At 32.5% G+C, this 15,437-nt stretch overlaps 3 protein-coding genes across 6 annotated transcripts; 1 reads left to right on the forward strand and 2 right to left on the reverse strand.

Moving 5' to 3' along the window:
- Positions 1 to 66: 66 nt before the first annotated feature.
- LOC131673109 (protein claret segregational-like) lies at positions 67 to 3,336 on the reverse strand. Of its 2 annotated transcripts, XM_058950826.1 has the most exons (6): positions 3,086 to 3,336; positions 2,820 to 2,867; positions 1,731 to 2,743; positions 1,367 to 1,649; positions 1,003 to 1,277; positions 67 to 933 (listed from the first exon to the last, which is right to left on the reverse strand). In XM_058950826.1, exons 3-6 carry the CDS (start codon positions 2,741 to 2,743, stop codon positions 525 to 527), a joined length of 1,980 nt encoding a protein of 659 aa, XP_058806809.1. In that variant the 5' UTR covers positions 2,820 to 2,867; positions 3,086 to 3,336; the 3' UTR covers positions 67 to 524. The 2 variants fall into 2 exon arrangements, with proteins under 2 accessions (XP_058806809.1, XP_058806810.1); XM_058950827.1 differs by lacking the exon at positions 2,820 to 2,867 and having other exon boundaries at positions 69 to 933.
- A 543-nt stretch (positions 3,337 to 3,879) lies between these two features.
- On the forward strand, positions 3,880 to 13,015 carry LOC131673168 (uncharacterized). Of its 2 annotated transcripts, XM_058950936.1 has the most exons (20): positions 3,880 to 4,320; positions 5,378 to 5,759; positions 5,943 to 6,022; positions 6,091 to 6,236; positions 6,313 to 7,524; positions 7,630 to 7,793; positions 7,868 to 7,922; positions 8,767 to 8,934; positions 9,053 to 9,164; positions 9,238 to 9,429; positions 9,507 to 9,668; positions 9,741 to 9,917; positions 10,001 to 10,146; positions 10,224 to 10,303; positions 10,368 to 10,700; positions 10,770 to 11,037; positions 11,112 to 11,224; positions 11,303 to 11,522; positions 11,603 to 12,036; positions 12,271 to 13,015. In XM_058950936.1, exons 2-20 carry the CDS (start codon positions 5,527 to 5,529, stop codon positions 12,395 to 12,397), a joined length of 4,422 nt encoding a protein of 1,473 aa, XP_058806919.1. In that variant the 5' UTR covers positions 3,880 to 4,320; positions 5,378 to 5,526; the 3' UTR covers positions 12,398 to 13,015. The 2 variants fall into 2 exon arrangements, with proteins under 2 accessions (XP_058806919.1, XP_058806920.1); XM_058950937.1 differs by lacking the exon at positions 8,767 to 8,934.
- Positions 13,016 to 13,166: 151 nt separating this feature from the next.
- LOC131673174 (small integral membrane protein 14) lies at positions 13,167 to 15,104 on the reverse strand. Of its 2 annotated transcripts, none has more exons than XM_058950962.1 (5): positions 14,870 to 15,104; positions 13,989 to 14,099; positions 13,614 to 13,668; positions 13,394 to 13,536; positions 13,167 to 13,311 (listed from the first exon to the last, which is right to left on the reverse strand). In XM_058950962.1, exons 2-5 carry the CDS (start codon positions 14,055 to 14,057, stop codon positions 13,267 to 13,269), a joined length of 312 nt encoding a protein of 103 aa, XP_058806945.1. In that variant the 5' UTR covers positions 14,058 to 14,099; positions 14,870 to 15,104; the 3' UTR covers positions 13,167 to 13,266. The 2 variants fall into 2 exon arrangements, with proteins under 2 accessions (XP_058806945.1, XP_058806944.1); XM_058950961.1 differs by lacking the exon at positions 14,870 to 15,104 and adding an exon at positions 14,192 to 14,224.
- Positions 15,105 to 15,437: the final 333 nt, after the last annotated feature.

Raw genomic sequence — 15,437 nt, forward strand, 5'->3', positions numbered from 1 at the left:
TTTATATTTAAAATAATATTTTTACAGAATTGGAAAATTTGTAAAAATAAATTGCGTTGAGAAATGCAGATTACCTTTTCTGCAATACTTCTATCAAGATTTTGTATTAAACAAATTATTTAAAATAATAGATATTTATTCTTATTCTAGTATGATATACCGAAATTATCTTAGCAATTGATATACTTTCAATTTCCATATGAAAACATTATTCACTTTGTACAGTATAAATTTTTATTAATAATATGTAAACAAGCATGTTTTTCGGAGTCGAGGCATAAAATCGATAGGAATTAATCCTAGAAGTTTGTTGCTATATATTTTTTCTTATAAATGAACAGAGCTTAAAAATTATGAAATTATTTATACTTTAAACTTGTCAAGAACATATAGAATTTTACGAATCCGTTTGTAGTTATTCAAATCATTTAAAAAATCAGTCTCGAATAAGACTCAATTTAGCCATTGATGGTAGTGAAATATTTGTACATATTTGGCAATAAGCATGTAAAATGCAAGCTTGTTTATAGAACCGTCTTTACCTTTTTAATTGTACCCGTTTTACAACTATTAACATTAAAACCGAACCTCAGTGAATTCAAAGTTTCATTGTAAGATTCTTCAAGAGGTGAAATATTCAAAAGCATAAGAGTTTTAGAATTTCCACCCAATGAAGGCATAAGTAAATGAGTAAGTTTAGAATTTCGGTATGGTATGTGGTCTTGCTTTTGCAATAAAGCCAAAATAACGTGTCCTAAATTGGCCAGTGACTTATTAATGTTTTTCGTTTCAGCAATCCTAGCAGCTTCTTCATTTTTCAATCGCTCAGATCCAGCCAAGTCTACCAAATTCAAATTTCCTATACAAATTTCTTGCTTCTCCTTGTGCGTTCCAATCAAACGTATTCTCGCAACTGAATGGGACCGCGACGATCTACAATTGTAATATAATTTTAATTACAGTTGAATATTTCTACCAAATTTATCATTCCTGCCATTTTACCTTTCATTAGATTGCGTTGCTGCTATAGCACGATTTTCTTGAGCTATCTCAAGACACTGATTCAACTCTTCTGGACTATTAATCTCTTGTACAAGAAGATTACTAACGTACAAATCAGACCCTTTACTATCAGCCATTCTTATATCATGATTTTTTTTCGTATTATCAAGAAGATCTACAATTTGTTCATTATAAATTTCAAGAAAGCTTGCCTCAATTTTATATTCCCAGCCAAGCAATTCAAATTGCTTCATTTCATTGAATATATGTTTTACCTGAAAAGAAAACAAACAACAATTCACTCTAGTAAGAGATAATGCAATAAAATGATACTTTTTTCTAATTTAATTCAATTCTTACGTACTGTTCTTGGAATCATGCCTTCATTGTCTGTACCTGGAAAACCTTCCATTGTGTAAGTTTTTCCTGAGCCTGTTTGGCCATATGCAAATACACAAACATTATAGCCTTCCAATGCCGACTGTACAAGCATAGATAACTCTTCAAAAATATCTGCTTGAGAAGCAGTAGGGGGAAATACTTTGTCAAAACTGAATTCTTGGCGTTGTGATTTCATTTTCATTGAAGCTTCATCAGCTTTTCCTACCTCAAGTGTACATTCATCAAGATAGTTGATAAAGCAAGTACTGCAAAAGTTTATGAATATTATGTAAAAATTAATTACAGGAAATTACTTAATACAAATGCTCAAAATAGCTATAAATTACCTTTTGGATGATTCCTTTGGAATTTTTGGTCTTACTCTACAGAAAACTCTAATATTTCCTTTCATTTCTTGGATAGTATTGTGTAAAACTCGTCTGTCTTTATCTAAATTTAAGACCAATGTCGTTAATTCACTATTTTTGGTCTCTATTTCTTGCAGTTTACTTTTCAAATTCGTTAGTTCAGTATGTTGATCAGCAATTAAAACTGCTTTAATATTTAAATCACTTTTATGTTGTTCTAATGATGAAGATGTCTCGTCGTACAATTTTTTTGATTCTTGTAAATCTTTGGCCAATCTATTTCGTTCCTGTTCAAGTTCATTAATCTTAGATTGCAATTTATCTACTTCCTTAGCTAACTCAGTTGCTGCAACCTCCAACTTTTCAGCTTTTAATCTATTAGAGCTTTCACTTTCCCTGAGACTATCCATTTCTTCTTGCATGCTTGTGTACTGCAGTGTTAAATCTTTATGCTTCTGTTTCAAGGCTGACAGTTCAATATTAGCATGTTCAAATCGACCTTTAAAATCCCATTTGTTTAACTTAGGAGCTGCAGATTTATTTACTGCTGCTGCTGCAGACGCAGTTGTTGTTGGTCTTGCTCTGTTGCCTATAGGACCAACCGAAGTTGTTGGCCTAACTGGTCTCACTATTGACTTCATTGTTGTTTTTAAGTTGGCTCTTTTGGCTTCAACAGTAACATTGTTAGTTAGAGCTGGACGTTTTTGAGCACCTCGAGCCATGGTGATATTATTTTTTATTGCTGTGGCTTTCATTCGAGTTATGGGTGCTTTATTTTCATCTATAGTTTTTGCTTTATTTTCATCTATAACTTTTGCAGAGATATTTGTAGCAGTTTTATTTTTCATGTTGCTTGAATCTTTATTCATTTTGACTGATTCAGTACTAGTTGATGCAATAAATGACTTCAAAGATTCAACAGTTGAATTTCCATTAGCTGTTCTTGCAGGTACTTTAAATTGAAAATTAAGTTTTGGAAGACGTGATTCCATCTGAAAAAAAAAAAAAAAATATTTTTTACAACTCTATCACTGGTAATTGTATTATTTTTTAGCATCAGTGACTTACTTTAAGGAATTGTAGTCAGATTTAATGTTTTTAAAATAATTTCTCTACCTAAAATCACAATAAACCATTTCGAGAATATTTTTAACTGAATTAAACTAATTATTCAACAAGTAGTTAATTTTTATTCAAAAAAGTTGCAGATATTTGTTTGGCAATTAGAATAATAATCAAACATATTGTCAGTGAAAATAATAAAAGTTTACGTAAAAGTAAAAGACTATTTACTAACTATTTTACTAATGTGTAAATAAAAAACTAGAACCAACCTTCTATAATATCAATATTTAGTCGCAAACTTGGGTTCGTGCCGTCACAACAAAGTAAACAATCTACTCAGATTCACGTACTAGCCACGGAATTACAGTGATTACAGGCTCGTAGAACTTTGGTTAGACATTTTCTTCATTTGTCTGAATATATCTATTTGTCACTATTATTTTGGTAAAGACACGTTAAATCCTAGCACCAAAGATCGTACTACGTTTTCCCGTGCCCATCGAAAAACGACAGTTGATACATGAATCTCTTCGGAAAGAGCGTTAATTTTTGAATCTCTTTCAATGTTCAGTTTGTCTCGAAAAGTCTCCAATCAGTAATCGACTTCATGTTCACGTGACTCGTTCCACTGCGCCTTTTGGCGCTGTACCGCCACATTCTTTTATCATCTCAACTGCTTTTATCTACGTACGATTTGACAGCCACGTTACCGACTGTTTTTAATTATTAAAATAGACGAATAAACCAAAATTCACAATGAAATAAAGTTAAAATAAAGTTGAATTAATCGTACAGTAATATTCATATAGTATTTTATGAATCAAATAATTAATAATTGTGACATTTACAACACCGTATTTTATTCGATCTATCGCTCAGAAAACTGTCTGTAGTTGCTGATGCTGTACGAAGTACATTTTTACCATATATATATATATATATATATATATATATATATATATATATATATATATATATATATATATATATATATATATATATATATATATAGTCTATGATAAACGTTGAGTTTACCGAGCGGTCGCGCAACGCGCTGCGGGAAGGTGGACAGAAACACGGCAATCCGCACGGGGGGATTACCTGTGTCTACTTTGTAATTCACGACTCGGAATTAGTGCTTGTTGGAGATGGTTATTCGGTGATTTTTGTAACGCTGATTGACTGCACGTTGCTGCAGTATATAGTGATCCAACTAACGGCGGACTTGGCGCTTTGTATTATTTTAATTGCCAGACTCTGGCGACAATTTAGGATTGGGAATCATCATAGCGAGTCCTCGGATGAACTGTGAACTGTAAGCGATGTGAGGAGGGCCTGATGCAAGAGCTGCCCCCATCACAAGTGTTTCCTGCCCGGCAGTAATAAAGACGGCTGTACTATACCACTGTAAGGGCTACATTGTTGATAGAAGTGTGTGTCTCGGATAGTCTTGCTTGAATAGCAGCAGATGCTTCAAAATAGCATTTCACACGTATAAGGTGTAGTAAGTATATTGTTTTCATTGTCTTTTTCACTCTCCGCACGACACGTAATTATTCTCAGCCGCTTTCATTTTGGTTAAACGTGAGTGCTTGTTGCCATCTGCGAATTCTCGTTCAGAATATTGGACTAATGGTCTTGTCGAGGACAGGCGGATAGGCCCTCTGCTCTCCTCCATCTCGTTGCCCAGTGACCAATGTATTGTTTGAGAGCATCGTGCCTCGTGTGTCTGAGCAAATCTCGTTCGATAATATCTTTGCAATCATTCAATCGTTGTTTTAGCGATCGTCAGTTATTAATTTTTCGACTGGTATCGAATCTTCCACTCATTTGTTGCATGCTGCGAGAACATTGCGTACACTTAGCTATGCAAATAACGACAAAGCTCTTGTGTGTGCAATTGAAATTGAGAGGTTAAGTCTCCGTTCGATCCGCTATCCTGCCGAGGCTCACAGTTCACAGATCTTGTTTACTCTGTCCTGAAAGAATTTTAAGTTTATACTGATTCCAATATAAGACCTTGTCTCGGAATCAAAATTGTTGATTGTGCGAAATGCATCACTATATAATTTTTCGTATACCAAGCGGAAAACAAGTGTTTTAATGCCGTCAATTCCGTGTGCCATTTGCAAACCTGCCTCTTTTTAATATGCTCTCGACGTGAATAGTTTATCATGGATTTTAGTTAAGAAAGCTACATATTTATTTACGGTTACTTTTAACATTCTGTTCATATTTTTTATTGAATCAAATTAAAAAGTGTTAACATAAAAGAAACATTAATAATCACAATATACTCATTCAGTCAAGTGATGTTTTTGCACATTATTTCCACAATCTCGAATTACCAAGTTAAAAGTTTGCTTTTCCCCTGATTAACAGAATCCTGTTAATGTTTCTGTTCAAAATGCAATGCATAATCTAAATCTAAAATGGAATATTCCATTAAGCAAAAGCAAAATTATTCTAGGATATTGTTGCTGTTTACTTAGAATGTATAGAAGAAATGCATTAATTTAAGGTAGTCTTGTACATAATTAATAATAATATATTCTTATTAGGTTGATGTGCAGATATCCCAAACTGGAGGAGATGCTTTAAATGGACCTCTGTATTGCAACATTCTCTCAGCAGCAACAATTTCCTACTTTAATTCCTTGTAAAAGAGATAAATTTATCTACTGGTATACTGGGTCTACTGTTGAATACTATGGCACAGTATATTAATGTTGTGACCAATCCTAATGGTACATTTACAATAGAAGATATTCAACAATTGTGCACCATTGATGGACCAGTTGTAGTTGTTGAAGATAACGGTACAAATGTTATTTCTCAACCACTCATAGCTTATACCACATCTGATAATACTGAGCAAACCATATTTTCACCACAGACCATTAACCTAGGAAATCAAGTTTCTACATCTCAATTAGAACCACGGTAAATGAACTCAAGCCATGCCAAATCACTTTTCCATTTTAAGTTGGAAAAGAATTATAATTTTTAGCCGAAAATAATTAACAAATTTACGAACTTCATTCATTTTCAATACTGTTACATTATTGATCTCATAAATAAATTCATAAATACAATCTACACATTTATTACTATAATCTTTTTCAGGCAAAATGTATATATAATTAAAACAAATGAATCTAATGAACCTACTATATTTAGCAAAGCAGATTCTGGAAATAATAAAGGTAAGATTTATTAAACAAAATATTTAAAAATAAGAAATATGGTATTAATTTTTTTTATTTATTATAAGGATCTGTTTGTTATGCACCAGCCCAAGCTGATTGGATACAAAGTAGTAATACTAATGAAACTTATGAAATAGTAATAAAGAAAGATGCTTCACCTGTAAAAAATGTTGCTGCAAATACTGTAAAAAGTCCACAACACGTTCTAACTGTAAGTGAAGTTGTCTTTAAAAGATATTAGTTACTCTACAATTTGTTATTGCAATATTACTTTTGTTTGAAAATAGGCAGATACGCCAGCACCTAACATTGTTGTACAAGGAGGATCAGACAAAAAACCTGCTAGGTTGGTACCTCTCAAAAGACATAGTGTAGGAGGTCAGCCTGTGCAAATAGTGAAAACCCCACTGAGAAGAGCAAATACTCAACCTAGTAGAGGTGGTAAAATGCGACGCAATTCTAACACCGCAGGTAATACGAATCTTACTCTAACGACTTCACCAACAGCATCAACTGCCGGAACCAATATTCATCAACTAGTAAATTGTCCTCGAGGACCACTGCCTCGATCTCCAATCCACACAGAAGCAGCTCAAAGGAATTCTTTACCTGCCTTAAGAAATGCTACCCCAATACATTCGTTGGAAATGAATGCTCTTAGTGAGAGAATAAAGCAACAACAAGTTGGTGTCAGACAAAAAAGTGATCCTCGTCAAATTCAAAGACAACAACAAACTGTAGTTCTTGCTGCTGGAACACAAAGACCTGTTCCAGTAGCACAAGTTGCTCCACGACAAATAAACATGGGGCAGATGATGAGTTTAAACCGTTCACAACAGCAACAGCAACAGCAACAGCAGCAGCAGCAGCAGCAGCAGCAGCAGCAGCAGCAGCAGCAGCAGCAGCAGCAGCAGCAGCAGCAGCAGCAGCAGCAGCAGCAGCAGCAGCAGCAGCAGCAGCAGCAGCAGCAGCAGCAGCAGCAGCAGCAGCAGCAGCAGCAGCAGCAGCAGCAGCAGCAGCAACAACAACAACAACAACAACAACAACAACAACAACAACAACAACAACAACAACAACAATTGCAGCAGCAGCTTTTGCAGCAACAGCTTCAACAACAACAACAACAATTGCAGCAACAACACGCTCAGCGACAGGCACAGCAGATACAGGCTCAAGCTCGTCAACAGATGCAACTTACTGTGATGGCTGAAACCGGTGAAACACCCATGGAAGTTGATTCAAGTGACAATGTAGTGCAATTAGAAAGACTCAATCAGATTGATTGCACTGCGAAATCTGATGCTGAGGACAATTCTAGTGAAAGTTATGCGTATTTGCAGCAAGAAATAAACGATCCTGCAAACGCAATTGTGCAGCATCAAATTACAGGAAATGAAGCTAAAATGCTTGTTATCCTGGAAAATGGTGAACAAAGGTTAATTACCTTTGAGGTGCCTAAAGAAGATTGCACAGTACAAGATCTTCTTGAACAAGTAACGGTTATAGATGCCTTCATTTTTATTTTATTTTTTCTTGGCTTATTTATTTTATATTTTTTTTCTCCTATCAAGTACATTAGTCAATAACGATGATTTCTATTTTAGGCGAATATTCAAGCTTCGCAAGACCCTCGTGTCTCTCTGGTTTCGGATCCAGCTCTTGGAATAAACTACATTGTTGAAATTACGCCTAAAAGTAGTCAAGAGGAAGAACAGTATGAAAGTAATGAAGTACCCAGTATTACTTCTACTGTTGAATCTAAATCACCGTAAGTTTTTAATGCGTACAATCGTCGATAAATATTTTTTTCCTTTAAAAAATTTTTTCTTTCCTCTTTCGTAGGTCTAAAAATGATAATGCAAATACAACAACTTCTCAAACCACTACAGGACCTAGGGTAATTATTTTATTCTTTTAACTCATTAAGAATTGTGCTCAAGTCTTTTTTACATAAAAATGAAGTTCAATTCATTAATTTGAGACTACAGGTGATTTTTAAATCGGGATTGTCAATTACTAAATTCATTAATGCATGAATTAATTTTGTAATTTCTAGTTCACTTTTATACATAATAAAAATAACTTCGTTAATAGTTTGAGCTAATTGGCATGCACAATACTTTTAACATGGCAAGATTTTTATCCATTTTAAAACATGACCGAAAATAGTTTGAATGTTGCAAGGCATTTTCTGTTGAAGCAGATATTATTATTATTATTATTATTATTATTATTATTATTATTATTATTATCATTATCATTATCATTATTATTGTTATTGTTATCATTGTTATTATTGTTATTATTGTTATTATTATCATCTGAAGGTCGTCTTGTCGTGAACTTTTTGTTGTTAAGGAAAAGAACGAAATGTACTTTCATAATTAGCACAATATTAAAGTATTCGTATATAACGCGGTTATAATTATTTGCTCACGTAGGAAAAATTTATTATAAGAATAATATTGCACGAAATTACTGAATTTCGTTCGATATATCAATGTATAATTTTAGAGACGATGATGTGATTTTTGGAAATTTCATTGAAATCATTATCGTATCTTTTTAACTTTACCTTGAAGTGAATAAGTAAAAAAACCCTCCTCCACCTGCTAAGAGAGATATAGCGATAATACGGAAAATTTTATTTCTTGTTGAGGATCTATTTTTGAACGCTACTATTATAGATTTTTACTTGAAATATTTAACGTTAGTTGCTGAAAACTTTTACGTAAAAATAGGTACCCAAATATGTCAAAGGCATGTTGGCTGTTTGTATATTTTGCGGATTGAGCGCAGCAGATTTCAACTTTTGCATGAGGTGTAAAAGAAAACTACCTGAAGACGTAAAAGCTGTTCCTATTTCATCTAATACGTCGGCTAAAAAGGAATACACTGTGTCTTCCAATGTAAGAACATTAAAATATTGCTGTTTTAAAATAAACTTGTCATGTTAAAGTTGTGGATGACATTCTCGATATTGAATCTAAGCTTATAGAAAATATGTATATTGAACGTTGTTTCTAGTCATTCCATAAGAAGGCTGAAACGCCTAAGCTTGACCGAGAAAACAATACAAGGAGAGGCCGCGGTCGAGGCAGAGGAATGACGCGTCTTACTAGGCAAAACAAAGAGCCAGGTATGTCATGTTTTTTATGAAAAAAAATTGTATTAACTACGTTACGTTTTTACAGCAGTTACGTCTGTTACAGAATGTTTGACAATTTCATCTGATGAAGAAGATGACAATAGAAAACTAAAACAGGCTGCAGAAACTAAAGAAGTAGTGAATCCTCTTAGCTTGACTAACAGTGAAGAAGTCGATACGATTCTTGAAAAAGAGCCAATTATTACTAATAGTGCAGTTACATTTAATCAAATTACATCTAATAGTTCTAATTTGAGTAAGTTAATAAAGATTTTTATTACGTTTACTAATTTTCATACCAAGTTCAATAATTTTCTTTTTTAAATTATAAAGGTGGTGAAACAGAACAAAGTACTTTGTCAGAACCCATAAATAATATGAGTACTCATCTAACGTGTCGAACGGTGAGGATAGGATCTTATAAGTATGTCCCAAACAATGATATTCAAATCTGTTCAAGCGGTTTAAAACTTGAAGTACCATGTTTGGAAGACGGTAATATTTTTATTTATTTTTGAAGTAATTAATTTTCTCTGGTAATTTTAATAATATTTTACTGCTTTACAGACAAATCGTTTATTACGGTCGACATCAAATATACTGATTTGGTTAAAGTTTTGATACACTTTTCTAAATCAATGCCAGTTTTATTTTTTTACACGAATGTAGCTACTGGTTTAAAGATAAGAGATTTGTTAGGTATGCAAGATCCTAAAGGCCCATATTTTGACCCTGCTGGCAAAGGTCGTATAAAACAAATTTTACCAATATTGATACTGAAAAATATTTTCTCTTTCGTAAATTCTATCATTTCATCTTTATTATAGATCACACACACAAAAGAATTACGCTTTTACCTGAAAAAATATCTGAGGAGTCCAAAGCAACATTGAAAGAATTGTATAAAAAAATTTTTGAAGAATTGAATGCAAAAGAAGCTAATGATATTCTTGTTAAGGCATCTCCGAAATCCGTAAGTTACACTTGAATTTTTAATACTTTTTAAAATTTCAAACAATATAATTATAATTTTATATTCTATTTTATAAGAATCAAGTACAAACTTCATCCAAGAAGCAAGTTTCTGCGAGTTCAACAAATAATTCAAACTCGAATGGTGTAATATTGAAGTAAGTTTGTATGCGATACTATTTAAAGATATATTTTTAAACGATCATTTGTTTTCTCTTACAGTATAACTGTTTACCCTCCTCCACCTGCTAAGGGAGGTATAGCTATAAATACGGAAGATTTCACATGTCTCGCTGAGGATCAGTTTTTGAATGATGTTATTATAGATTTTTACTTAAAATATTTGACATTAGAAGTGCTTTCCGAAGTTGATAGTAAAAGAACTCATGTATTCAGTTCTTATTTTTATAAAAGATTAACAAGTCCACATGCACTAGCAACAGAAAATTATGAGAATTTGTCACCCGCCGGTAGACGTCATGCTAGAGTACAAAAATGGACCAAAAATGTCAATATTTTTGAAAAAGATTTTGTCGTTATTCCTATTAATGAACAGTAAGTTGCATGAATTTACGTACTTTGAAATTAAGAGAAATCTTAATAATAAATAATTTTTTTTTTCAGTGCGCATTGGTACTTGGCTATAATTTGTTTTCCTGGGCTTGTTGGAAAAGTAACACCAAAAGTTAATAAAAAATCTTGCGATCAGAAGACATTAGATAAGAAAAAGAAGGATTCTAAATTGAAGTCCTTAACAATTGGGAATACCACCATAACACCAGTAAGCACAATTACTATTGACACGAACGACGACGGTTCTGAAAGAGATGAAGCCGAAGGCGACGACGAAGAAATGGAAATGGAAACTGATAGTGATGATGACGATGATGATGTAAGTTTACGCAGAATATTTTACAGATTTTACAAATCTTTTATCTAATTCCTTATTGATTTTGTTTTTTTTAGGCTGAATCTGGATCTAAAACTGATGCTGAACAATCAAATGCTGAACAGACTAACATTGATCCAAATAGTAAACGTAACTGCCAGACTCCTCAAAATAAAGAAATTGTGAAAGCGTAAGACTTTTAATTTGCCTATTCATATTGAACACTTATATTTGTGTTGAGATCTCATTATTTTAATAATTCTTTTAGTCCTTGCATATTAATATTTGATTCGCTGTGTGGTGGCAGCAGATCGAGAGTAGTAGCGACTTTGAGGGACTATTTAAAATGCGAATATCAAGCTAAAATGTCGGCAGAACAAATTTTTTCAAAAGATACTATCAAAGGTTCCTCTCCTAAAACTCCGCAACAATCAAATTTTACTGATTGCGGACTTTATTTACTACAATACGTGGAAAGTTTCTTTCAGGTAAAGCCTTATATTAGGTACTTTTCAGTTTTTATAAAAGAAAATTTGGTTCCTAAAACGTTTGTTTCTCTTTTTTATAGAAACCTATTATGGATTATACATTGCCTATTAAAACATTAAAAACATGGTTTAAAGAAATCACTGTAACACGTAAACGAGAGGAATTAGCTAAGCTTTTGACGACTTTGGTAAATGAAACCAAAGGAGATAAAACTATCAACTTGCCTACTCTTACTTTTCCAACACAAGATGGAAAATTAAAACAAAAGCCAGAAACCCAAACTGATGCAAAAATATCGAAAGTTGACGCAGAAAAGAAAAAATCTGCTGAAACTAGTGAGAGCAAACCAAGTGCCACTGGTACCTCTACGAAAAATGGAGATAGCAGTAATGAAGCAGCAGCTAAAGTTTTAGCTCTTCAAAAATCCATTCCTCAAATTCCATCTCAGCCTACAAGCACAACAGATGGCAACGTGACTGTTAATAAAGAAGTATCATCCCCGAAAACTTCAAGGTATATGGAAATTATATTTTTGCTAAACTCTGCCAGTTGGAAACCTTAAATTTTCTGTTTTTAGAACAGAACAATTGATTTTTCATCTTTGCTAAAAAGTGCTTAGCATATGTATGCTATATTCGTCTTATTACCTTAAATAAATTTTAGTTTCATAAATGTGGAATATATTATTCTTTAAATATAACAGCGACTTAGTGCTTATAATAAAAATCAAATTGGTTTTTGTTTCAGAACCAACACAGACACTATGGCATTCTTAAAGAACAAAAGGATACCCAGGATACAAAAGTCCTCTGACAATCAGGACGATAAACAGGTTGCCAAAAGACATAAAGGTGAAGCCTTTTGTTTCCTGTAAATAAGTGTTATCTTTTTTTATATTGATTCGCTAAGATTAGTCATTATTCGTAAAAACATTTTTGCGTATAAAGTACACGATGTAGTTCTTATACCGTAAGATTAATAAAATAAGATGACCATGTCTACAATTAGTGTGTTACATTACTTTTGAGAAGTAAACGTTGATTTAAATTTCCAATCGTAAATAAAAAAAAAAAATTCGAAATCTTCAAGATTTAAAAGTGATATTGTTCAATTTAATTGTTAATTGTAATTATAAAATTTGGATCATTTTCATGCTTATTAAAAAAGGCCATTAAAACACATAAAATTGTATTACAAGTTTCATTTACTGTATTCTTTATAATTTTTACATTTACATCTTGACCTTATACATGTATATTTAATGAACAAGTTAATTTTATGTTAAACGTCATTCTCGCCATAACTTATTTTATTATATAATTTAATCATTGTTTTAAAAAAAACTTTTAATACTTCAATAGTTTTCATCATAACTTGTTGCAAAGCTTGGTTCCCAAGCAGTGATCAATTTTTTATAAAAAAAATTTAAGCTTCAACAATATTTCTATACAAATGTTGCATTATAATAAAATAGTATACAAGAAAATTTAATATTCTACTTATAAATCTAAAATCTGATTATTATGTATGCCTTTTACCTTTTCATATTATATTAAATATTTTATTGTACATCTGAAGAATGCACTAATATATCAATTTAAGCCCTGTTATCAATATAATGCATTCACAAGTAAAATGCAAAATTTAAAGGGAACTAGAAAATATTTTAATGAATCAGAAATTTTTTACAACCATTTTATGTTAAAACAAATGATGGCTTGAGAGATCCAGCCTCAAGCCATTTTAGTTTACAGAGGATGGAGGTAATGGTGGTTCACCATCAGTGTCCTGGAAAATTAAAAGACACTTGTTGATTATGATGTATACATTATTTGTTATAGTTTTTATTCTTTAAATCTTTAATACGTACTGCATCATTGTTTCTACCTTTTCCACCACTTGATTGACGAAGTGAATTTGGTCTGAGCACATATAATAGCATGCCAAAGATCATCATGAGACACACCACCATAAAGTCACCTGATTCAACTTGAGCATTAGGTGAAGCAGGCACTATGCACATAAAATACATTTAATATTAAAATATTACAATTAAGTTTTAAATGAGATCAAAATAAAATGGTACGTACATGAAGGTGGAGTAAGACACTCATTGTCTGTGCAATATTCTTGTGATTGTCGCAACTGTAATAGCAGATAATATATTAAATACAATTTCATACTCATAAAAGACTTTTTGAAAATCGTATATTAACAGTGCTTAATATAGTAAAAGTTTCAGATATTTGCTGATTCAATATATTATTATTGATGTTTGAGAATAAACATTCAATGATATGTATCATTTGTACATGAAGGAAGTACTGTTACACAATCATAAGACGTTTACAACATTGTTTGTATTTCACTTTGTGCCTGGGAAGTTCAATGCAATAATTCATTATGACTATTACTTTGATTTTACACTACAAATAATCAGAAATATTGAATGACTTGAAACTTACAATAGACAATAATCGTTGTATCATTAAATCATTGCCATTTAGGCAAGCGCATAGATCAAATCCACTCATGATGTCCCACCTATATATGTATTGTGCTTGATTTAAAACCACCTAAAAAACAATTAATATTACAATAACTAAAAAATAAAAGCAATTTGTTAATTTGTCATATCAGCATTTTCTATAGAGATGATTGGATTTACAAAATGTTGAGTGAACATTCTAGTATGTTTTCATAGCTGATGTTTTTATCACTGTTGGACTGTTTTGATAAGAATATACTATAAAGAAGATAATTTTAATGTACAAAATTAACCTTTGTACATTAAAATACACTGGAAATATGAATAAAAATATTTAGCTTTTAACGACAAAATTAAGTAAGCTCAATATTAAACGAGATAAATTAATAAATATTGTTAGGGTATATCAATTAACGAATGCGAGTATTGTTATTGTCGTCAGCTGGGCGGAGATCGGATGGCAAGAGTGAAAATTAAAAAAAAATAAGGACTCAGCAATACAAACGAACTGCGGAGAATAGCTTTTGCAACCTAGGCGTGTAAAGCGCGTGCGTGCGTCCTGTCAAAATGTTGGAAGCGCTGATTCCATAAGAACCAGATGGTTGACCCGTTAATAGAAGATCGACGAGCAGTCTGGTCAAGCGAGCAGCAATAACACGAAGCATCTGCTTAATTGACATTCGGAAATTGCAGGGCAGTCATGATATGGGGTGATTGAGAGATGACAGTTGTTACGAGTATTGACGCGATATTGGACGCGGAGGCGAAATGAAGCCCTAGCGATATCTTTGCAGACGGAAAAGTAGCAGATGGGTGGATATTGATGGCGCAACAATGTTGTTAAACAATGGTACTTACGAATAGCGCGACGGTCGACTGGTTACGTGGTTAATTTTCAGGTGACTTAAATCTACTCATGATCCGCATACGTCAAAGCGACATTTTGACACACACGCGCGCGCTCAGCGATCAAGTGTACTTGTGAGTGAGACTTTTGCACACACCCACACACAAGTGCCAAACTAATGGACAGGTGGAAAGCGTACGCGGCCGCACAGCATAGGGCAAATCTTCTCGTCGAAGCGCTCACTTCGGCAATCTCCGACCAACTTCGGCCTTGGAAAAACTCTACGAGAAACGAAAACTACCGCGCGACTAATTCCTATTGACACTCGCTTGTTTACACATTTTTTTAATTTTGCTCGCGAGTCGTGTTATTTCATTATTTTAAAAACAAATTTTCGATAACAAGCTTTCAATTTTTTCTTTCAATAAACTTCTCAATTTTTTTTAAATAATATTTTTAACAAATTTACACAATGTAAGTTATCCAATCAATTTTTTATACCACAGTTAATTATAGTGTTTTAATTAAATACTATAGTATTCTCTAATTTTTATTTTAAACAAGCACTATTTACGAACG

Source organism: Phymastichus coffea, unplaced genomic scaffold, assembly GCF_024137745.1.
Source record: "Phymastichus coffea isolate CEN01 unplaced genomic scaffold, Cenicafe_Pcof_1.1 PCOF00169, whole genome shotgun sequence".
In the NCBI taxonomy this organism is placed as follows: Eukaryota; Metazoa; Arthropoda; class Insecta; order Hymenoptera; family Eulophidae; genus Phymastichus; species Phymastichus coffea.

What these genes read in the sequence shown, in the direction of transcription:
- LOC131673109 (XM_058950826.1), bottom strand. Translation starts at nt 2,743, where the DNA reads ATGGAATCACGTCTTCCAAAACTTAATTTTCAATTTAAAGTACCTGCA. An exon ending in CCAAAGGAATCATCCAAAAG is followed by an intron (nt 1,650 to 1,730) that starts GTAATTTATAGC and finishes AAACTTTTGCAG; the next exon opens with TACTTGCTTTATCAACTATC. An exon ending in GCAACGCAATCTAATGAAAG is followed by an intron (nt 934 to 1,002) that starts GTAAAATGGCAG and finishes TTACAATTGTAG; the next exon opens with ATCGTCGCGGTCCCATTCAG.
- LOC131673168 (XM_058950936.1), top strand. Translation starts at nt 5,527, where the DNA reads ATGGCACAGTATATTAATGTTGTGACCAATCCTAATGGTACATTTACA. An exon ending in TTTTGACCCTGCTGGCAAAG is followed by an intron (nt 9,918 to 10,000) that starts GTCGTATAAAAC and finishes TCTTTATTATAG; the next exon opens with ATCACACACACAAAAGAATT. An exon ending in GTTATTCCTATTAATGAACA is followed by an intron (nt 10,701 to 10,769) that starts GTAAGTTGCATG and finishes TTTTTTTTTCAG; the next exon opens with TGCGCATTGGTACTTGGCTA.
- LOC131673174 (XM_058950961.1), bottom strand. An exon ending in GTGTCTTACTCCACCTTCAT is followed by an intron (nt 13,537 to 13,613) that starts GTACGTACCATT and finishes TTATGTGCATAG; the next exon opens with TGCCTGCTTCACCTAATGCT. An exon ending in AAGGTAGAAACAATGATGCA is followed by an intron (nt 13,312 to 13,393) that starts GTACGTATTAAA and finishes TTAATTTTCCAG; the next exon opens with GACACTGATGGTGAACCACC.